Raw genomic sequence first — 24343 nt, 5'->3', positions numbered from 1 at the left:
AAGTTGACCTTCGTTTCTGGTTCAGCGATATACTTCTGAGGCCCTCGGTCAGGGTATTTAGAGCAAGAAGGCTCGTCATCTGTAATTCGAATGATAGGGCCACTTTTGGCGTATGATTCCCTTCTCAATTTATGCTCGGGGTATGGTACGTTTAAAGTGTTGCAGGACAGCACCATGGAGTGTTTTCTAGTGCCTGGAACTAAGCCTGCTATCATGCCTACGTGCATTTTCAAAGCTGCCGCTATACCCTGTCCACTGGGATCGGCTATTGACATCGTGGACGCTTTTCTACTGGATGGTCTACTGCCGAAGAAGCTCTTTATTCTACTCAGTAGACCGTGGTGTTCCTCTCTCTTGTTAAGGCAGAGGCTATACAGATCTATTGCTGGTTGGGATTTTCTGTAGTTTAGTTTTGGTTGGGAGCTGAAACTGACGGAGTTCCGTCCTCGACAGTGTTCAGCGGAGGGCCAGCTAGCACGTGGGATGACGGGAGGAAGTACTGAAAGTAGAAGCAAGGGGAGACCACCGGTGATGCTGGGCGTCCGTTTGTCGGCATCTGCACGGCTTCTGCCTTCTTCTTCAACGGTATTTAGTTCAGTCTGTAACAAGAATAATTTTAAAATATAAAGCCGAGTTTAGACTTGCAAGAAAAATCGTGCAAGCTGCATTACATTGCGAGGCCGTAAAGCCAACGAGTTTTTAGTGGTCAATCGAGCGCCACAATGTAATGCAACTTGTAAGATTTTTCTTGCAAGTCTAAACTCGGCTTTAGAGTTACCTAAAGGTAACGAAAGCTTCTCGATGAGGGCTACGGTATAGATGTCGCTAGCGTCACTGCTTAATTGGCTAAATAAGAAACAAACAAGCTGAGATATGTGGTGCATAGGGGAAATTCGTGTCTGTACCGTTGTCCAGCAGTGGTGTAGCGGTATAGCAAGTGGAACGGAATGCCGAGGACCTGGGTTCGATTCCCAGTGCTGGTCTTATTTTTCTGATTTTTCTGTGCATCTATATTTCAGTTTGTATTTTCAATTTAGGTTTTACGGGATGACCGTAAAAGTAAAAATTTGGAATTGAAATAAAAAATACAAAAAGATTCCAAATAACCAATCTTACCTAAAGGTGTTAAGTTCTTTTCTATTCAATTTTAAGTGGCCGCAGGTAACAGGTAAAACAGAAAATTTGGCCTATTTCTATTTATAATATGCTTTAAGCAGGCGTTTACGGCCATAGGGCCTACGCTAGCTGGTGCGGGGTGCACGGAGCGGGCACAAGCCTGTAGAAACGCACGCCAGGTAAAATCCGTTGCGTACTTAACGCTGCTCGTACTATTTTCACAGATTTTATTTAGTTTCACCTGTTTATTTATTTGGTCAAATCTTGGAAGCTAAATTTGACCCACTTTCAGTGGTCCGATCGACTTGAAATTCGGCGTACTTGTGTAAATTTGGTGACCATACAATAATCTGATAGTGCCAGCTTGGTGGTCCTGCCAGGAACGTCTCCGCAGGAGGGAACTTCTCAATGGTTAATAATACCGACTTTATAGTTTAGAGTCAGCAAAAAAGCTTGTATTCAAAATGAAATTTTTAACAAAAACTTATTCAACAGGTGTCCACCCGCTCCGTGCAAATTGCGTCAACTAGGGTAGGCCTAGGCCTGTAGATGGGTAAAGATAGCTTCAGTAAATCGTTACAGTATTGACTCACTCGTTTATGGAGTGCGATCGAAACGCTGGAGCTACTAGCGCTCTCTAACGGCTCGGCCAGCAGCCTCTCCAACCGCCCGATCTCCCTGTCCAGCGCAGCCACCTCCCTCTTATACACCTTGTTCTGGATCTCGATACGGAAGTGCAGCTCCTGTGTCTCGTCTGTCACGAAACGACGCGTCTTGCACTCCAGCCGAAGACCTAAGCTTTGGATGACTGGGTCGTCTTCAGCTGGAATGATAAATATTTATGATTTTCAACGTAAACGTTTTCACAAACATAATAGTTTATGATAATTGAGCGACGAAAGCAGCACATTAATCTCAACATTTTCTAACGCAATTTTGAATTAACGCGTATCTATATGTGTCAGATGTGAATGTTTATTACGTCCATTTCTTAAGAATGCTGATAAAAAAAGTGTTGAGAATAATGACGGCAGTTTAAACGCCCGAATATTCATCCTAATAGAATATGGTGGAATGACTAGAACTCATTTCATTTCAAAACAACCAATTAGGTATATGTATAACTTACATTTGCTCCTAATAGCGATAATCTTCGGCAGAAACAGCAAACACAAGGTGGACGTAGTCGTTATAAGGATCAGACTTGTGATCGTGATGTAAGCCAACGTGGCTCTCTCGGAGATGATGGTGCCTATCACAACGACACTGGTGCTGGTGATGACTACAGAATACACACTGATGCCGATGTACTTGGAGTCATTGAGGGCTGATATTTTGACGTTTCTCGTCTCCCAGGCCATGTATACTCCTACGAGGAGGAGCAGGCCTTTGTATGCGTACAACGCGCAAAGCCAGCCCGTTGTATTCTGAGATTTGCAGACTTCTATCTGAAAACAAATAGGGTTGAAATTGATAACATCGTTTGAAGGTGCTAAAAAACTGCTAAATTTGATATAGGTATGAGTAGGTACATATAGCAGTAGATAGTAAGAGCAACACTGTCGCTGCGTTAGTGTGATAGTAAGTACTATGCAGTATGAAAATATATGAAGGTTAAGGAACTTCCGAGCGCAGCGTCACTGCTTGCAACGGCAAGCACTGAGGGGCTACTACGAAACTCGAAAATCGGAGTTCGTATCGCACCGTCCCTTTCACTCGCGTATTAAATGACATAAGCGTCAGCGGGACGGCAACATACGAAGTTCGAGTTTTGCACGTCGTAGTAAAGGGCCTGTCGCGCGGATCACTGCGATCGCACGTCGTTTATAGGTTATGTCAGTTTTTGAATTTGCTAAAAATGAACCATAATATCGTATTTATCGATGAAGAAGACGAGACATTAATAGATATTCTTTCAATTGAACCATTAATACCTACAACACAACGTAACGCGTCAGCTACTGTAGGCCCTAACGCACGTGCAATATACGCACCAATCATCACTAAACAAAATATGTCAGCTTGCAAAATTAAACTAAGTAAGTACCTATTTTTTTTACCGTACAACGGCAAAACCTACTAGACACTGGAAAAATTGTCCTCCAATGGACAGAGCCATGTTTTTCTAAAAAACCAACCAAGTAGGTACCTATGCGTGAAAATGTTATACCTAGTGTAATTTTTAGAGGTGCCTGTTTAACGGTCTTAAGATGCGAATTCCACTCGACCTGTGGCTGGTAGACGACGCTCCTGTCCGCGGCGCTGATCTCCTGCGTGAGGTTTTTGAGCTGACGCTGCATGGGATCCAGCGCGGCCCACAGCGTCACCAGCACGCCGTCCAGCACCAGCAGCGCCAGCACCAGCGCGATCAGAGGCGTGTCCTGCAGCAGCTTCGTCTTGCACACGCCGCTACGGTTGCTGGGACAAAACGATGAGCGTGCTTTAAATTCACGGTTCTCATTAACCAAAGTTTGCTCATAGTTTTATCGATCGATGATGATTTGCTAAGGGATCGGACGAATTAGCGTCATTGGGTTAAAAGGTTAATTTAATTAATTAATTGTTCATGTTCTTGGAAATTACAATTCCTGGATATAACAATTAACACAAAGGTAGGTAGTTCTTTTGAAAATAAAAATTGGTAAAATTGTAATAACGGTAGATATTTTTTTTTCTAACGAAGAAAATTTATAGTTAAAGTTTACCGTCTATTCGTAATTTGCAGCACTTAAGTATATTTTATTTTAGGCCGTGGTGGCCTAGTGGAGGCCGTGGTGGCCTAGTGGTTTGACCTATCGCCTCTCAAGCAGAGGGTCGTGGGTTCGAACCCCGGCTCGCACCTCTGAGTTTTGCGAAATTCATGTGCGGAATTACATTCGAAATTTACCACGAGCTTTGCGGTGAAGGAAAACATCGTGAGGAAACCTGCACAATACTGCGAAGCGATTCAATGGTGCGTGCGAAGTTCCCAATCCGCACTGGAGCCGCGTGGGAACTATGGCCCAAGCCCTCTTGTTCTCGAGAGGAGGCCTGTGCCCAGCAGTGGGACGTAGGTATATAGGCTGGGACGAAGTATATTTTTGATATGAAAAAGAATAGACTAGCAACAGAAAACTGAAAAAAAATTACTATTATTGAATGGCTTGTTTTGCTCCATTGCAAGCCAAACCCGTCTAACATGCCTTTATCCCATACTTATCCAAAGAGGTTGTAAAAAATAAATAAGAACAAATTGATGAGTAAAACACCACTATATAGTATAGACTATATATTATTCTTAAAGGCACAGGGAGAACTATTGCTACTGACCTGATGAATATCCTGTGGACCCGGTAGGTCTTCGCAAACATGGAGCCAAAGGCCAGGGAGAAGCCCGCCGATAGTATGTACACTCTGCCCTGAAAGCAGAAGCTGAAGATTTACTTGATATTTTGAACATGAAACTACCGTGAGACTCACTCATATTAAATTACATTGTAACGGATAACTCACGTCTTAAACCGAGTTTAGCTCGACATGTTTCGGACTATTTCGTAGCCCTTATTCTCAGGAGCAGGCGACTCGGCGGCTGCCGCAACACGCACACTACGCGCCACCGCTCTGCTCGCGCGACTGCCCGACGAAACGGAACGGAGCTGAGTTTCGTTGGGCAGTCGCTCCCGAAACATGTCCAGCTAAACTCGGTTTAAGACGTGAGTTATCCGTTACAATATCATTTAATATACTTGTTATTATTCATAAGATAGTGTAGGTACTTTTTAGGTTCCCCGTAATGCTCACAGGGTTCCTTGTGTACCCTTGTTATAGTTTCGACATGTCCATCTGAACATCTTAGGGATATAAAAACTGAACGCCTGGTAAAGTCACCTGCATTAGGCTGGAAACAGTGCTCAACCGACTCGGTACGTCCTGACCGTCAGCGCTGACCGTCGCTTGCGAAAATTCATTCAATGCTACGCTGACGGCGAACTGCGACGGTGTACAGTTCACAGGTCGGTCGCTCCGCCAGCGAAGCACTGAACGCATCCATACAATCTCATAGCTTGTCGGTCGACCGACGCCGCGCGACCGACGAGCCGGACCGACGGCTCGACCGACCGTACGCGCTCACCAAATCACAAGCGTAGCTGTGTGCGCATTCACAAACTTGCTTGCATAGATATACCTAGCTACGCTGATCGTCGGTCGAGCACTGTTTGCAGCCTTAATATCTGCCGCACCCGAGCGTGCAAAAATATCTGCACGCTTTGTTATGTCTGATATTGGTGCTCGTGACTGCACCGCGAAACTCAGTTTGCACGGTGACTCGATGGTGGTGAATCGATGCCCGTTGTACAGATTGCGATAATTAAGCGAAAGTATAGTTAATAGTGAAGTATAGGAGTTTTAGAATAAAACACAGTTTAGCATGCAATCATCTAATCCGGACTGAACGTACAACCATTTGCAAGTCATTCGATCTTATACCCTCATTATCTTAATATAAATCTGCAAGTACCTACACTACACACCTTCCTGCTTATTATAGTTTACCCTAATTAACAAGAAACTTAAGATAGGCATTATAACTAAACCCAGTTATCAACATATGATGAACACTTATAGAATTAAGTATAAATTATACACTAAATAAATTCAGGCACTAAATAATACACGCGTAAGCTGTTAACCTGTCACCAGCCCGACGGACTTATACAATATAACAATTGTAGCACTTATAAGAACTATATTATTATTAGACAATACGATAATTATCAGTACACTTATTTATTATTACATCAAATCTTATAACTAGTCGGGTCTACTCGGCACTTGCGTAACGGCCGGGTACGGAGCGGTAAGGCACTCGATACAGTGGGGTCCTCGATGGAGGCTACAGCTTCTGCGGCCTCCGTCTGCACCACACTGGTATTTGCACCCGATGCGTTGTCAGGTGGACTGCCTGGCTTAGGCTCCAAGGCTTCGCCTTCTGGTATGTCTGAATCGAGAACGGTATTATCTCCCAGCTGTGTCTCCGAAGGGCTACTCTCCTGTTCGGGCCGAGCGTTTGGATAAATCAGAGAACTTCTAGGACGCCGCCTTAATTGATCTAGATGCCTATGCGCCGACTTGCCTTCCCCGTCTACTATCCTATAGTCCCTATTACCTAACTGTTCCGAGATCGTACCCGGTACCCATTTGGTTTGGCCCTGGTGCTGGCGCACCCACACGGGGTCCCCCGGGCAGAGGGCGCGCGCCGGCGCGCCGCCGCTGCTGGCCGCCTGCCGGCGCTGCGCGCCGCGCACCCTGCCCGCGCAGTCCGGCCGCAGCGCGTCCAGCTTCGTGCGCACCTGCCGCCCCAGCATGAGCGCCGCGGGGCTGGCCCCGGTGGTACTATGTTCGACATTTCGATAATAAAGTAAAAATGTGTTAAGGGCCTCATTTATGTTAATTTTCTGGCGAGTCGCTTTCTTAATTACACGCTTAATGGTACGTACGGCATTCTCCGCGGCACCATTCGAGGCCGCGTGATACGGGGCCGTAAATATATGTTCTACGCCTAATCTGTTCAGAAACGAAGAGAGTTCCGCACTCGTAAAAGGTGGACCGTTATCGGAAACGATCTGTTTGGGTAGGCCCCAACGAGCGAATGTCCCGCTTAGTTTCGCAATAGTGTGCTGTGCGGCAGTGCTGGGAACTTCGAACACTTCTATCCACTTTGTCCTCGCATCTACCATCACCAAGTACGTTTTACCAAAAAGTGGACCCAAGAAATCGACATGTACGCGTGACCACGGTCTCGTGGGCCAGGGCCACAGGCTGGGCGCGCGGCGCGGCGGCGCGTCCGCCTCCGCCGCGCACACGGCGCACGCGCGACACAGCGCCTCCACGGCCTCGTCCACGCCCGGCCACCACACGTAGCTCCTGGCTAACGCTTTGGTCTTAACAATGCCCATGTGGGACTCGTGCAACGCGGCCAACACATTGCCCCTGCAACCTTCCGGTACGACCACCCTGTGTCCCCACATAACACAACCTAACTCTTCATACAGCTCCGCTTTACGGTTAAAATATGGCTGCATTGTTTTAATTTCGTTTTCTTTGGGCCACTCGTTCCTCAAGTATGCTAAGAGCCTACTTAATATAGGATCCCTGTTCGTAAACCTTTTAATCACTTCATAATCTAGTAACATTGCACTCTGTGCAAAATGTAAATAAGTTTGTTCCGGAATTCCTGCCATTGTTTTAATTTTTGACCGTAACGGTAATCGCGACAAACCGTCCGCGCCGTTCAATTTAGTGTTCACGTATTCAATATCGTAAGTATAGGCAGACAACTTAATCGCCCAACGTTGTAACCTACTGGCCGCCATGGCAGGAACACCGACTTTAGGTCCAAAAATGCTAACCAACGGTTTATGATCTGTGCGAAGAATAAATCTCCTGCCATACAAATATTGATGCAGTTTTTCTAAACAAAAAACAATAGCTAGCGCCTCCTTATCTATTTGTGAATAATTCTTTTCTGCATCTGTTAACGATCTCGAAACATAAGCGACCGGCCGCTCGACGCCCCCCGCGCCGGGCTGCGTCAGCACGCCGCCGACGCCGTGCGAGCTCGCGTCACACGTCACGATCAGCTGTTTGTCTGGGTTATAATGCACTAATACCTCCGCGCTTGTAAGAATTTTTTTAATTGTGTTAAAAGCAAGCTCACAATTATCACTCCACTTCCATTCTACCCTTTTCTGTAATAATTTATACAAGGGGGCCAATATTGTGCTAATATTTTTTACAAACTTAGCGTAAAAATTTACCAATCCTAAAAAAGATCGTAGCTCATTAACGTTGCTAGGCCGGGGAATATTTGAGATGGCTTCAACTTTACCTGGATCTACCTTCAACCCGTCTTTGGAAATAATGTATCCTAAATATCTGACTTCATCAGCCATAAATAGGCACTTACTTTGTCTAACTTTAAGACCATGGCTATGCAATCTTTTGAACACCTTATCAAGTGTAATTAAATGCTGTTTTTTATCTTTGGTGGCTATAATAACGTCATCTAGGAAACACTCAACGTTAGGTATATCACTAAACAGATTCGACATTATACGCTGGAAAATGCCCGGGCTAGATGACAGTCCGAATACCAACCTATTGTACTTAAAAAGACCTCTGTGAGTATTAATGACGGTAAACTCTTTGGATTCGTCCAATTCAATCTGGTTATACGCCTGAGACAGGTCTATTTTTGAAAATATCTGCGCCCCATTTAGCCCCACTAGCAAGTCTTCCACTCTAGGCAAAGGAAATCTATCTATTAGTAAGGCGGGATTTAACGTAACTTTATAGTCGGCGCAAATACGTAAGCCGCCGTCGGCTTTCCTGACCGGCACTAGGGGAGTAGCCCACTCCGAGGTACTGACTGGTTCAATAATACCTTCACGCAGCATGTCCTCCAGTTGCGCGTCCACCTGATCCTTGATCGCGTAAGGCAGGGGTCGAGCCCGGCAGTACACCGGCACCGCGCCCTCTCGTACACGTAGCGTTGCCTTACCGCCCGTGAAACGACCCAGGCCGCCGCTAAATAACTCCTTATACCTGTCAATTAGAATCGACAAGTCAACACCCTCCAATTTACAGTTGTCAACTATTATTTTATTACTAGATTGTTGACAAGCGGGAATCTTAATTTCTAACTCAGCTAGCCAATGCCGGCCCATTAGCGACGTTGATCCGCCTTGTACTACAAACAATTCTAAATATTTATGTTTATTTTTATACTTCACCATGGGTTTTATTGTACCTACGGGTTTTAGTTTCGTACCATCATAAAATCTAAATACAATATCTGATTTTTCCATCGTCCAGTGTTTAAAATATTTTAAAAAAGTATCATAACTAACACACGACACTGCCGCTCCCGTGTCACTTCCATTTTAATTGGCACATTATCCACTAATACAGTTATGCTCACCGGTTTATAGCTGTTCAAACACAGTTGGTGAAAGCTTTCCTCCAGCTCGGAGCCGTCCGACTGCATGCCTTCCTCCAGCGTTTGCGCGCCGTCTTCCTCGACGCTATACATTCGGGGTTGCCGCGAGGCGCCTCGCGCGCGCTCCGGGCAAACACGCTTCAAGTGCCCTTTATTACCGCACAACCGGCACACGAAATTCTTAAATTTGCACACCGCATCTGTGTGATCGTGCGCCCCGCACGTCTTGCATGATGTCCCAGTGCTGGGCCGCTGCGCCGCGCCTCTGCCGGCGCCAGCGCCCGCGGGCCAGCGGCGCCCTCGCGCCCGCTGCTCGCCGCGCGCCGCCAGCGCATGCACCGCGCCGGCGGCCGCTCCCGCGTTGCCCGCTACCGCCTGCTCCACGACAGCCGCATCCCGCTCGGCCGCTTCCAGCGCTGTAGCAAGTTTAACGGCACTCTCGTAGGTTAATTTATCCTCCGCAAATAGACGCTGCCTGATCAAGTCACTTTTCACTCCACACACTAATTGATCTCGTAGGTTGTCCTCTAAACTCGTCGCAAATTCACAATATTTTGATAGCCTCTTCAGTTCGCTGATATACTGTGAAACATTTTCGTCACTGGTTTGACGCCTTTGCCGAAATCGGTATCTTTCCGCCATGATCGATTGTTTCGGTTGCAGATGCTTACGCAACACATCCGTGACCGCCTCGTACTCCATCTCAGCCGGTTTCTTCGGACTCACGAGGTTGCTCAGCAGCTCATATGTACCCTCACCCATCAACGCGATCAACGTGGGCAACCACAGCTCTTCCTTGATGCTATTCACTTTAAAATACATCTGCAGCCTCTCGACGTACAAAGTCCAGTTACCCGCCGACGCGTCAAACTCGCCGATTTTGCCGATAGACATGTTTACGCCCAACGAACACACGTTACACACAACGTACACGTAAAAAAAAGTCCCCAAAATCCTCGATCGCCACTGAAGTATAGGAGTTTTAGAATAAAACACAGTTTAGCATGCAATCATCTAATCCGGACTGAACGTACAACCATTTGCAAGTCATTCGATCTTATACCCTCATTATCTTAATATAAATCTGCAAGTACCTACACTACAAATAGCATTAGCAATAAATAGCGATTTCGAGGCGTTATTATACACTTGTCAATTTGACGAATAGACTTTACTTAAATTGAAAATACAAACTGAAATATAGATGCACAGAAGAACCAGAAAAATAAGAGTGCGGGTCTGAATCGAACCAGGTCCTCGGCATTCCGTGCCACGTGCTATACCGCTACACCACTGCTGGACAAACAGCAGCACCAACAGTGGTGTAGCGGTATTTCAGTTTGTATTTTCAATTTAGGTTTTACGGGATGACCGTAAAAGTAAAAATTTGGAATTGAAATAAAAAATACAAAAAGATTCCAAAAAAACAATCTTAGACTTTACTTATTCCATTCTCACAAATGCTTACTAATAATATAAATGCGAAATTACGTCTGTCTGTCAGATACCTCACCATGCTTAAACCGCTGAACTGATTTAAATGAAATTTGGTATGAATATAGTTTGAGACCCTGGAAAGGACATAAGATTATTTTTACTCCGGAAAATTGCCTAGTTCCCGCGGGATAGCAACAAACGAATTTTTCGTAGATGGAATCAACGGGAAAAAGCCTTTATAAATGTGAAAGTATGTCTGTCTATCTGTTACTTCATCATCATCACGCTTTAACCGCTGAACCGATTTGAATAAAATTTGGTATGAAGATAGTTTAAGAGCCTAGAAAGGACATAAGGCTATTTCTACCCCGGAATATTGCATAGTTCCCGCGGGATAGCAATAAACGAGTTTTTCGTAGGTGGAGTCCCGGGCAAAAGCAAGTGTGGATAAATCGCACATGCCATACTTCTGGCACATTAGTAGGCACGTTAAACTAGGACCATAATCCGCCCGTGACATAGGTAGACAACCGACTGTCGCCCGACGGCACTTTTCCCATTTTTCCGGACATCACGTATTCAGTGGCCGTAGAATAAAATATTTCGCACGTGGATGCAAATTATCTTTGCGTGACATAGTTTTTTTTAGTTGTAATTTATTCATAAACTATTCGAACTTGGATCGATATTGTAGGTACCTAACGGAATGGTTACGGTGTGAGAGATATGAATGTTTGAAGGTTGACTATAGATTATTTTGACTTGCTATATTAAAGAAAAGTCCAAGATAACACGTGTTTACCACCATTTTAAGGGTTAAATATTGTACTGATAGCACTTAAAAAAGGTAGAGGTGATTTAGCGACCACATACATTGACTTGGAAATTCAACTCTATTGATTTAAACATAAGTTACAATATTCACTGTAATTATTGAAAATACTACTAAGCTACTAGCTTCAAAAATATCCTTTGTCAAGTATGTATTCGATAGCTGCTTTTGATTCTGTGGTAGTATTTTCCAATAAATGGGGACTTATTAAGGGTTAAGCACCTAAATAAAACTTTAATCCGTACCTAACGGCACTTGGTGTAGGCCCTACGATACTACATATAGGGCAGCGTTTCTTAACCTTTTTCTGTCCGCGGACCCCTAGACAATCAAGCAAGATTTCAAGGACCCTCTTAATAAAAAACAGGAATAAATTTAGGTAATTTTTTATTAATTCAAATGTCCATAGATAAGACTGTGGACCCCCCAGGGGTCCGCGGACCACAGGTTAAGAAACGCTGCTATAGGGTGAGGCCAAACGAATGTATAACTTTTTGAATTGTGGCTCGCGTATTTTCGATCACATAATTTTAATTTTGGTTTCATACAAAACTAGTATTTATTTGTGTAAAACTCATTTTGCGTCGCCGTGTTGCACAAACTGGACAATGTATAAGACCGAATGCAGCAGAAATTACGGGACCGTAAAACCGCGACTCTCACACATCTCAAAAAATTACGTTCGTTTGGCTACACCCACTGCAAGAAGAATAAAAGCATTGTCATTATCTAACAACATGAAGCTCCAAATCTCGCGGCATGTCCATTTTAGCATAATGTATTTCATCACACTTGCTCGTAAACAGTGTCGTAACATGCAGGCTACCTTGGTTGCAACCCCCCAAATAAAACCCTCGACCTTTATGTGCTTCTCATGAAACCCGTGGTCGGTAAGTGAGTCATTGCCCGTACTAATTTTCTTGTCATGAAGCCCAAGGTCGGTAAATGAGTGTGATGCTGCATGGTGTGCGCGCAGGTCGGGCACATACGCGGAGGCTGGCGCTGCCAAGAGCGTAGTCAGCGGTATCGGCAATTTTTGAAAAAATATTAGTTTTTCTTTTACAAATATACAATTTTACTCGCAAATGTGATGAAAAACATTGTATGTCGCACAAGCGGTACTAGAATTACGAACATCGACTCATTAAAGCCCTCAGTCTTCGACTTCGGGCTTCTAATAGACTCTCGTTCGTAATTCCTTGTTTACCGCCCTTAAGACACAATGTGTGTCTTCAACCGAATCGCCGATCGCTGTCTGTTTCACTTACAGTACACATAGCGGAGAACGGCACGTATGAAGGTAGCGTGGCGTTGTCAACACCGAGCAACACCACTGCCGTGTAAACCAGCACGCAGCCGATCAAAGTCATGTTGTTCAGACGAGGCGACGACAATTTTATCGACCTGCAACAAAATTTGAGTTTTTGATCACATTCTAGATCTGTCATAGTGACTTCTCACGTGTCGACTTCTGATATTCAATATCGATATGTCGATACACGACATGTTAAAAAAGATTAAAAGTAGAGGTTTTATCGTTAAAGAGCGATCTCCTCCAACACTTTTGAGCAGTTAAAATGAGAAATAGACATAAACATATAGACATAATTCAAATCAATATTCAAAGTCTATTGTAGTGATTTGTTTGTAGTATTGCTTCTTTTTTTTTATTCGATTGCATGGCAAACGATCAAGTGAGTCTCCTGATGGTAAGAGATCACCACCGCCCATAAACATCTGCAACAGTAGGGGTATTGCAGACGCGTTGCCAACCTAGAGGCCTAAGATGGGATACCTCACGTGCCAGTAAAGTGTTCCATTAGTGTCTTTATAAAAGATATTACCACTATTATTATTCGATACTGTCATTATCGATATCATTAAGGTAGAGTCGATAAGTGAGAAGTCACTATGACAGATGAAAAATGACGCGAAACTTCCGGGCTCTGATTATGAATGAGAAAGTTCCTGTGAGGGTGTTTATTACGTTAAAACATCTGGACTAACACATAGGCTATTTTTTATCCTGAATTACCACATTATAGAGATTTACGCATGTAAAACCTTTCCTTGCTCCCTTAACAGACCCTATATATGTATATCATTCTTGGTCAAATTACACCTTAAGATGTATTCAAATTCAAATTATTTATTCAGTAAATAGGCCGCAATGGGCACTTTTACGTCATTTTTTAAACTACCAGCGCTTTCGGAAAGACCATCATTGCCAAGAGAGAATGCGCGGCTAGAAACTTGGCAGAAAGTAATTTTTTCATAATAATATAATTACAAATAAAATATTTAAAAACTAAATTATACAATTAAAGAAAAAAAATACAAAAAATAATAATAATAAAAATACAGGGATGTATGGGGTCCCTTAGTTACAATACTAAACACTAACTATATCTAAACTATATTTACGTTCAGTGGAAGTGTAGAGACAAGTACGTCCTTCATGACGACTTTTTTCGAAAAGAGTGTGGTGGTTTTATGATTTAAATTCGTCGTGTCGTCTCGTGGTCATGGCGCATGCAACTGTGCCGAAATATCGAGCTTCTCTACAATCAAGGTACGCGGAACAAAACCCGAATTTAAATCATAAAATTAGAAACGACCGCGATAGTCTAAAATTCTAATTGAGTGTGGTGGTTTCCCTTGCCTTTCATACAGCCAAGAGTTCGTAGCTGGCAACTACAGAGCGTTACAGCCCGCCAAATTTTTTTTCACTAGAACATACCTTTTCCATAAGAGCGTTTATACCTGCTGAGCTGTTTATTAACTGTTTTTAAAGAAAATAAAAGTCTATCACGCATAATTATTAGAGTGACATTAACTTATATATTAAGAACAGTTATAACAGACCAAATTTTTAATTTTCATTCAATTTTTATGGAATAATCGAGAAAAACTAACAAAGTGCAACGTTGCCAGCTCAGCAGGTATAAACGCTCATAAGTTCTCGAATGGAGACCGCGGATCAGCGTAAATATTACGTCCACCAACGCCATGGACGGATGACCTGGTTAAAGCCGCTGGTTCAGAGTGGATGCAGGCCGCTTCCGACCGAAGCAACTGGAGGTTTATGGAGGAGTCCAATGTCTGTTGATGAAGATGATGAGAACATACCTTCTCTTGCTATAATGCAAGTTAAACGCCAGAAAGCCGACCGCCAAAGCCACGCCAGCCGCCGCCAAAGCCGCGACGGCGAGTCGCGCCGGCGCCCACACCGAGTCCACGCGCAACACGAGCACGCGGCGCGCCGCCGGCACTCCCCCGCCCCCGCCCCACTGTGCGCGTGCGCAGCCACCGCACGCCATCTGCCGGCCGTGCGTGTACAGTGCTACCGTTTTGGGACGGCCGCCTGTAAAGCAAAAGCCTAATAATAACAACTAACTTGTCACCGAGTGTTGTAGTCTGGAGGTTTATGGGGGAGGCATATGTCCAACAGTGGACGTCCTATGGCTGATATGATGATGACATAGGCGTGCATTAGGTCGATTCTAGGGTAAGCAGGTGGTACTTTGCGCTCCAGCACAGCGCCACCAGCATATAAGCGTTGCCTACCCTACCACCTACTTAATGCCTGCTATATTGTGAGATGTATGTGATACAGAGATTTTTAAGATTTAAGGGATTTAGGGAGGGATTTAAGGGAGGGGAAGGGGAGGGAGGGGCAGGGACTTGTCGCTAGCACATTATGGTGTATTAGTATTAGGGAATAGACCTCCATTAGTTGCTCCCATCTCATTTATACTGTCTGATACAAAAGGTCCACAATGACCGAGACACCTGATAATGAATGTCTTTAAGTAAACGGGTCAAGTTATGATTGACTGCCAAGAGCATTGGAATCCGATGGAACAACATTTACCTTGAATTTGATAGAACGCAGACGTTCCTATCCTGTCAGCTCCATTAAAAGATACTGGTCCCTGTGAAAGAATACAATTAAATTCCATTATAATTCTAGCAGCAAAAATACAGATTTTTTACATAGGTACGCCCCTCTTCCAACGAATGGGTAGTCAGAAATTATTTGTTTCCACTTACTACGATCCTAACATACATCTTTCAGGTTTCGGGTACACTTGATCTGATTTGTTTTTAACTGGATATACTTAATGTAAAATGATATTATTCACCCTTATATTTACATCGAACATTAGTAAGCATTTCGTGTATTATACAATAAATGAATTAATGAAAAAAGTTTATTCAACACACACAATAGTTACACACAAAAGTTACAAAAATAGTTGAAATACAAATATGATGAAAAATTTTGAATATTTTTCATTACTTACCTGAAATTAATTACGGCAATTATGCGTTACGGGACAATGAATGTCTGTGTTTTGAGACAGTTTTGTATTTCGGAAACTTTTGTCCTCCCTTTTTTTCCGAACAAAACGGGACTACGCAACACTGTGGTTGCTCGATATTTTTATGCTACGGTTTTAAAGTGTATTAAATATGATTTTAATCTAAACTTTGTTTTCACGCCCGAAATAAAGCTACACTTAAAAACCTCACGCAATAGTGGCGCCATCTAGAAAGACAAAAAACGATAGCCCTCATTGCGTCGGGCTCGGCAGCGCCGTCTGGCGGCAATTCAGTGACATTATTCCATAACTTTTAATAAGTACTGATTGAAAGGCACCCCATGTAATTGATTATCCCTACCGATACTCCGAGGAAGCTCAAATTCGCCAGCTGATTCAGGAATTCTTCAGCCATATCCTTCCTGTTATAGTCGAAGTGGCTTAGCCCCAGCATGGCACCGCCCTTCAGTAGCGTCCCGTTGTGATGCGTCATTTCAAGGCTGCGCCAGAGTTGCTCGGCCTTAGACAAGGACAGCGCTATAGCCCACACGGCGTCGTAGGTCTGCGGGGCGAAGGGGGAGACGGAGACGCCCGCTGCTGCCATCTCGCGGTGGAACATTTCGTTAGTCTGTTGACAAAGTTTTTTTTGTTTATAACTTGTCTTTACTTGCCGATTCATGCACTTGAACTATTGGGCAGTAGAATTTTTAAATATTATTTCTTTTTTTTAGCATAAGGATTTTTTTAATAAACTAATAAAATAAACAATTAGGAACGTTCATTTGGAGTTTTTGACATCCGCGGATGCGGATGTAAGATTTATTACATAAAAAAAAACCATGAAAATATATTGCGTATTGCTATTGTCAGGAGAAGGTTCTATCGTTTATCAAAGAAGATTTAGAAAATAAAAAAAATCTACACCGGGGGCGAAGCCGCGGGCACCTAGTTATTTTTATGAATGAAATAAAATCTTCATCAGTCGGAGGACATCCACTGCTGCACAAGAGAGAGAGAGAGAGAGCAAGCCGCTTTTTTCAGTGGGACCCATTTAAAAACAAACATATAAGAACATACAACACACTATGACGACACGAACGCCAGCGGAAGGAAGTTGAAGCACACTGGCTATTTACTTGCTTGATAGTTTGAGATCCTGAAAAGGGCATAATAAGATAGTTTTTATCCCGAAAAATACGGCATTTGACAACTCCTGAATTTGCATATATAAGTATATTATTATAAGAATATAGGTATACAGACGGTGATTAGCGAAGAAAAAACTTAAATCGGTTGAAAATTGAATTTATAGTGTTTTTTTTAATCTGTATACCTGTCTCTTTCTCAAATGCTTTTCTCTATGCAGCATGTATGGCGCTATACCTAGTGCCATCCACGAAGACGCGTGATTCTGTCAAAATTAGCCATTAATGACATTGTAATAAGAACCACGGCACGCGTCATCGTGAATGACTCTACCTATACTTGCGTCACATGCAAGTATGTCTTTCTCTGTCTAATCTTGAATTTCAGACCTTTATAACTTTGTTATTTGTAAAGGTATCTTAAAAATTGTTTCTCTTTTCGATAACAGACATTGTGAAGTTTTTAATTTATAATTTATACATAGAAAAAATAGTCAAATTACCGAATCGCATAGTTCCCGCGGTATAGCGATTAACGAGTTTTTTGCAGATGGAGTCGCAGGTAAAAGGTAGTGAAAAACACTTGCCAATATTCATGATTGTAAATTAAGCGGTTTTGTACAGCTGAATCAGAATGTGACAACGTCAATCTCGACCTCAAAACTTTAGTCTTGTTCGACACTAAATAATGGGGACAAAGTCGCCTTGCCCTGCGTTACAAAATAAATATGTAATTGGTGGATCACTGCGACAAATGATCACGTTGTCGTTGCGCAGATTTATCGCCTAATCCGAGTCTGAATAAAACATGAACTAACTGAAAGGGGATTTGCACGCGGCTTGTTATACTTGTGTTATTTACCCGGCATTGTGTGGGCACAGGGTTGCTTGCTCACGATTGTTACTTTGAAGACCTACCAATTTAAGGCACTTGTCCCACCGCCGACGATGAGCGAGAAGCGAGTAGAGCGAGTAACTAGAAACGAGTGGGCGAGCAGCGAGAAGCGAGTGTAGTTTTGTCGCTCGGCTGTAAGCGAGTGTTCGCGTGCGACGGGCGATTACTCGCTCCACTCGACTTGCTCGTGCGGGGCGGCCGCCAAGCTGACATCGCTGAGCGAGTATCTATAGCTCAGCGAGTTTTATAGCTCTTGTCGCTGCGACAAAAAATGTAAGAGCGAGTTCTCGCCGACAGTGTGAACAGCCAGCGATCAACTATTAATATATGTGTCTCTTTTACTCACACAGGATCTTATATCTTTTGTTCGTTTCTTGAGCGAGAAAATAGTCGATAGCCAATCGTTTCCTCGCTGGCGGTGAGACAAGTGCCTAAGAGAAAAATTATTACCTTCTGAAAAAATACATTTTAAACACATCAGGCAAATATAAGAAATACACAAAAGTCAAATATGTAAATAAATAAAATAATTGTATAACAGCAATTGAAATACAATTAAATGGCACTCGAAAATAAAATTACAACGTCAAAGTAGAATTAAATTTAAAAATAATAATAAAAATAACGAACAGTAAAGTTTTTTATATTCATATATTTATATTTATTTGCGTAACAGTATGTCATAATAGGCGGTGATCAGTTTAAGTTTCAAATAAGTAAAGTATCAATGGCAAATTTCATGCAAATCCGTTCAGTAGTTTCTGCGTGAAAGAGTAAAAAACATCCTTCCATACTTAAAGAAAAGTGCTTATTTTTTATTGTCCATCTTCTTCCCGCCATATCTCGTGAAATATTGATCTCAGAGAAAAAATGCGTAGAATCTTAAACTAAAAAATGGGACCTTTACAGCCCCCCACCCGTTACCTCCACCCCCACCCATCAATACTTTTAGTATGTGGTTTAAAACACCATTCCCTACAACTATGCCAAAATTCGCTTATATACGAGTTTTTTCCCCTGCGAGGCAGTTTTTGATCTTCGTTGGGTAGGCTATGAACGATCGCCCGTTTCTACTAATTTGAGGATGAACACTTCACTTCAAAGAGAAACTACTTGTATCAGAAGTTGACGCGATAACTATTTGTTATTGTATGCATCAATATTCATAACACACTGGAACAGGCGGGAAAAACGCTCGTGAGCCTTACCCTGGGACAGAGTTACCAACGGCACAGAATAAGTAATAGTACAATAGACGCGACACAGGTATTATACAGATTTCAATACTATCGACAACCCTAGTCGTGTTTGAAAAAGATCCAAACTTAGTAGTACTCGAAGGGTGGATGCCAAAATGTTTTGTTCAGCCTTTTAGCGGCGAGGTGGCTTACATCCATTATGTATGTTTTGAAAGCGATTGAACACAGATAAACTTATGTATGAGCTGTAGCTATAAGTAAGGATTAGGAGGTTTGGACTGGAAATTTGTTTTACTGCGGGTGTTGAGACATTTTTTATAGATGATATATTAGCGCCACTGTAGGTCATCAGTTGGGTTCCAACCCCCTAAATACTACTCGTCGACGTTATTAGATGTAGTTTCAAAATATTTTCCTTCTTAATGTAGGTATTTTGTTCTCGGCTTTCCAGCAAATGACTGAAGCAAGACTCTGTGATTAGATAAGGTAACTCTCTAATTATCAATAAGTTCAAGAGAACATTCTCCTCCCCGTAGTAAGCTCTACGGAGTTGAGGACGTGCAACTGTAGAGCTATTACCACAGATATAGATTACACTAGATAACGGAAACACCTCAATCTGTATGAAAACCAACCGTTGTCACTTTTTTATATCTACTGTGACGTCTCAAGAGCAAATTAGCGATGTGAATTCCCCGATGTCCACGCAAAATCTATTCAAATGCGCCGCCTGCCCGCGTCGTGGGGCTCGAGTCAGTCACTAGTCATGATTAGTCAATTAGTGGTCTGTCTTTGTATGGGGCCAACCCCGACGTTTGGTCGAGGTTCGGACACGCAAAGTAGATGCATTTGCGTAATCTAGTGTAATCTATATCTGTGGCTACTACGAAATACGGTATTTGACTATTTTGTATATGTTTTATAAATTAAAACTACACAATGCCTGTTATTGAATAGAATATTTTTTAAGCTACCTTTACAAATAACAAAGTTATAAAGGTTTGAAATTCAAGATTAGACAGAGAAAGACATACTGGCATGTGACGTCACACGCCAGCACCGCCATACTTGCTGCATAGAGAAAAGCGTTTGAGAAAGGGACAGGTATATGGATTTTTCAAAAAATCACTATAAATCCAATTTTCAACCGATTTAAATTTTCTCTTCGCTAAACACTATCTGTATATCTATATTTTCATAATAATATTAAGATATGGCAAAATCAGGAGTTGTCAAATACCGTATTCGAAAATCGAAGTTCGTGTCGTTCCGTCTCACTAACGCTCATACTATTTAATACGATAGTGAGAGGGACCTCTGAGTTTTTTAGCCGGTCAGAGTCCGGCACTGTCTGGGCCCCCCCCTTCCAGCCATCCACAATGATCTTTTTTCGATTGTACGCCTCCATCTCCTATAAAGCACTTCATACAAATTTTAAAACTAAAAACAAGTAAAAAGCAAGGACTCAAGTGTCTTTGGCTCTTAAGGCGACTAACCCCAAAAAAAAGTTTTACCCTTAATCTTAATCTCAATCCCATCCCATCCTAACACTGCGTGTCTTAATGTGATAGCGGCTTTAACTGATATTTTTAACCCCCGACACAAAAAGAGGGGTGTTATAAGTTTGACCGCTATGCGTGTCTGGCTGTGGCACCGTAGCTCTTAAACGGGCGGACCGATTTGAATGCAGTTTTTTTTAAATCTGAAATCAGGTTTTCTAGCGATGCTTCTTAGACATGTTTCAAAGTCGCGGGTTTTTCAACTTTTTGTTGGTTAGGTTATACACTTAGGTACCAGGCCGGAGTAGGCCACGGTGTCCCCCACGATGCCCCTGTGCGCGGTCACGGACACTAAGCCACTAGAGCGTGTGGTATTGAACTTAGGCCGCTTTCACGCTATCATCGCGGCTGGTCCTAAATTGCATTGCAAGACCTGCCGCGCAGCCAGCGTCGTAATTATGAAAGCGAGAAGAGTCCATTGCCTCGTAGTGAATTAATAAAAGCCAAGCTGATCTAACTTAGCAGATACTACGATGACTTCTACATAAAGCAAAACAGTGTTCAAACTATTCAAAGGCTCCTTACAAAAAAATTAAAGCGGTTTTTGACTGGTATTTCACACTTACCAGGCCGGAGTAGGCCACGGTGTCCCCCACGATGCCCCTGTGCGCGGTCACGGACACTAAGCCTCTAGAGCGTGTGGTACCTACTTATTGAACTTAGGCCGCTTTCAAATTAGGACGCTATCATCGCGGCAGGTCGTAAATTGCATTGCATTCTAAGACCTGCCGCGCAGCCAGCGGCAGCGTCGTAATATGAAAGCGAGAAGGGTCGGTTGCCTCGTAGTAAATTAATAACAGCCAAGCTGATCTAACTTAGCAGACACTACGATGACTTCGACAAGCAAAGACAAAGTGTAAAACTATTCAAAGGCTCCTTACAAAAATTAAAGCGGTTTTTGACTGGTATTTCACACTTACCAGGCCGGAGTAGGCCACGGCGTCCCCCACGATGCCTCTGTGCGCTGTCACGGACACGAGCCCTTCCAGCGCGGCGGCGAGCTGCGCGCGCGCACACGGCGGGGTCGCGCGCACGCGCGGCGGCGCGCCTGCCACCACCCAAGCATACTCCGCGCCCCACATGCCTAGTTTAAATGCCTGCAACACAACAGAGGGGCTACTACGAAACTCGAAAATCGAAGTTCGTATCGCACCGTCCCTTTCACTCGCGTATTAAATGACATAACCGTCAGCAGGACGGCAACATACGAAGTTTAAGTTTTGCCAGATATCAATCAGCAGGGCTACTACGAAATTCGAAAATCGAAGTTCGTGTCGTTCGATACCTCTGACACTTGTACTATTTAATACGAGAGCGAGAGGGACGGTACGATACGAACTTCGATTTTCGAACTTTGGAGTAGGCCCTCTGGGCCTTCTTTCGCCTATTGGCCCTGGGCATAACATACTGCATCATGCATTCGGTAAGCCTGATTTTCAAGTGAGAGTTGAGTAACTATCGGTTATCGCTTGGTAATGGAGTAGGGAGGCACTAGGGGGCCCCAATCCATCGCGGGGCCCTGGGCACGTGCCCAGTGTGCCCAGTGGGGAAGAGGGTCCTGGCCTCATTACGTCGGAAGAAACGTTGAATAAGTTCATATTTTTACACTTGACTGTACCTAATCACGATCACTGATAAAAAACAGACATAATACCTATGACTGGATATTCTCTATTCTTCGAACCTCTCTATTCCTCATAACAGCTTAAAGAACTGGCATCAATAATGTGCTACAACGATACGCTGCAGCCAATAAATAAATTTAGAAGAAAAATGCATGACTAACGACGTAACGACAACACATTATGGTTACATAGAACAAAAACTATCCGCACATAATACATAGCTGCCAACACAAAACAACGTATTTTTAATGGGTGACAGTCTTTACCGGCCCGGACAATACCGTCATGGAAATACCGACCCTGTTTTTGGTGTACATGCACAATGAATGCCATGCCACTATTATAATTATCAGCCTGGTATACATCGTAGGTACGTCACCAGCATTAATATCTGCCACAGCGGAGCGTGCAGAAATATCTGACACGTCCTTCCGGCCCTAGAAATAGAGTCGTATCAGATATTTATGCACGCTTGTTGCGTCAGATATTGGTGCTGGTGACTGCACCGCGGTGATCATTCTTGACCTGAAAAATACCGACCAGATAATTACCGGCATGTCAATACAGACCCTGTTTTTCGTGTACACCGAATATTAATAAATGAAGTAGAAAATAACTTAATTTGGTCCTGGCGCTTTGCCGGCCGCTGCTGCGGCCGCTCGCTCGGCTCGCGCATTGTAGTCACAATTGAACCTAACACAACCTAAGTTAACCTAACACAAACGGGACGGGAAAAACATGTCGGTAATTATCGGCTTCCGATTATCATGTCGGTAGGTAGGTATTTGTCAGGTCGGGAATGTTAGTGGTATTTATTCACACCGGGTAGATATTGCGTGACCGGAATTTACCGCGCTGTTATTTCGAAGCCATTTGGTCTACCAAATATCAGGTCGGTATTGCTCGGCCAGTAAAGTCGTCGGTTTTGAGTGCTCCCCTTTTTAATATCGTCACCATAGACAAATTTTGTTATTTTTGTGTTTTCCACTCGCTTATTGTTGTTTAATTTCTAGTTGCGTTTGCCAGACGCTTCGCTCGCACTTCGCGCTCGCTCGGCCAGCAATTTCAAGTTATGACAGCAGTTTTCAAGAAAATCAGTAGATACTTAGCCAGACTAACAAAAAAAATCCATTTTACTCTCTTAAGTAACGTAGAAAAACTCAATTCGTGCTCCACGAATAAGAGTTTGCTTTAAGAACTTCATTAAAGCATTCATTAAAATTAAATACTAACACGCTTACAACAAAGCTGTGTTCGACGGAGGCATTGAAGTGCCACGAAACACTTTAATTTCTTTGTTAACAATTATTTAACCTGTGCTTTGTTCGAAATTAATGAGCCCACTTTGAAATCACTCGTAGGTACTGCATTAATTACGGCCTTAAAAAGACAAAGATTTTATTTTTAAAGTTCTGTGTACAAAAGGAAAAAATGGAACTCTAATAGGATCACTTTGCTATCCATCTGTCTCTGTTTCTGTCTGTCTGTCAAGAACACTTTTCTCAGGAACGCGTGGAGAATTAATATCATGCTGAAATTAACGAATATTCAGGTCTGCTACCCCATGAAGCAGTGAACAAATCAACTTCTATTTAAGTTAACGCAATCATAAGATACAGTCATTAAAAAGGTGTTTCCATTCAAATTGCCGTACCTAAAAACCGTAGCGAAATTGATTTTGAAAAGGTCCCACTCTAGACGCGATGCAGTTTCTTCGATACAATGAAGTGCATGTACATTCGGCAGCGTCATTGCATCGAGAGAATCTAATTAACACGATTTAATTTGGCGTCGCAGCGGAGCGCATCGCGAGGTTCGCGACTGTTCTCTCATTACCTATCTGTGTTGGAAGCAGTTTTAATTAAGGGACGTTTTAGTAGGCACAAATAAATTGAATCACTAGTATAATTGCAAATCATTTATGTCTAGTATTGCCAATTCATTCCTAGAAACTCGAGTCGCTAGATTCGAAATCAAAAGTCGCTAGAAAGTCGCTAAAATTAATTCCACCAGGAGCGAGCGGACTCAGGTTTTTGTCTGGGAGAGACACAAGAGACCACTGGTGGTCTGAAAGGTTGGGATACGATTTCCGAATTCACTGAAAAAAGTTTATGATTCAATTATAGCTAAAATTTTTAAAATAAATAAATGTAAAACTTAGATATGAAAGAAAATTGGATGCTTGATTTGAATATATTTTTTAAATAGCTAAAGCTAAAGCATATACGAATG

The 24343-nt window shown here is 42.9% G+C and overlaps 1 protein-coding gene across 1 annotated transcript in view; it reads right to left on the bottom strand.

Moving 5' to 3' along the window:
• Positions 1-2: 2 nt before the first annotated feature.
• GABA-B-R3 (gamma-aminobutyric acid type B receptor subunit 3) overlaps positions 3-24343 on the bottom strand; it is a gene marked incomplete at its 3' end in the record, with an annotated part of 284881 nt that continues 260540 nt past the window's right edge. Inside the window, exons 9-18 of the mRNA XM_074092960.1 lie at positions 21407-21583; positions 16050-16316; positions 15238-15298; positions 14493-14727; positions 12632-12767; positions 4426-4514; positions 3345-3534; positions 2246-2564; positions 1710-1939; positions 3-599 (exon numbers count right to left, since the gene is read on the bottom strand). Coding sequence (XP_073949061.1) covers positions 3-599; positions 1710-1939; positions 2246-2564; positions 3345-3534; positions 4426-4514; positions 12632-12767; positions 14493-14727; positions 15238-15298; positions 16050-16316; positions 21407-21583 — 2301 coding nt within the window. The remainder of the gene's footprint in view (positions 600-1709; positions 1940-2245; positions 2565-3344; positions 3535-4425; positions 4515-12631; positions 12768-14492; positions 14728-15237; positions 15299-16049; positions 16317-21406; positions 21584-24343) is intronic.

Source organism: Choristoneura fumiferana, chromosome 10 (assembly GCF_025370935.1).
Source record: "Choristoneura fumiferana chromosome 10, NRCan_CFum_1, whole genome shotgun sequence".
NCBI lineage: Eukaryota > Metazoa > Arthropoda > Insecta > Lepidoptera > Tortricidae > Choristoneura > Choristoneura fumiferana.
Note: the sequence above shows the minus strand (reverse complement) of the source record. Positions and strands in the feature narration are given on the sequence as shown.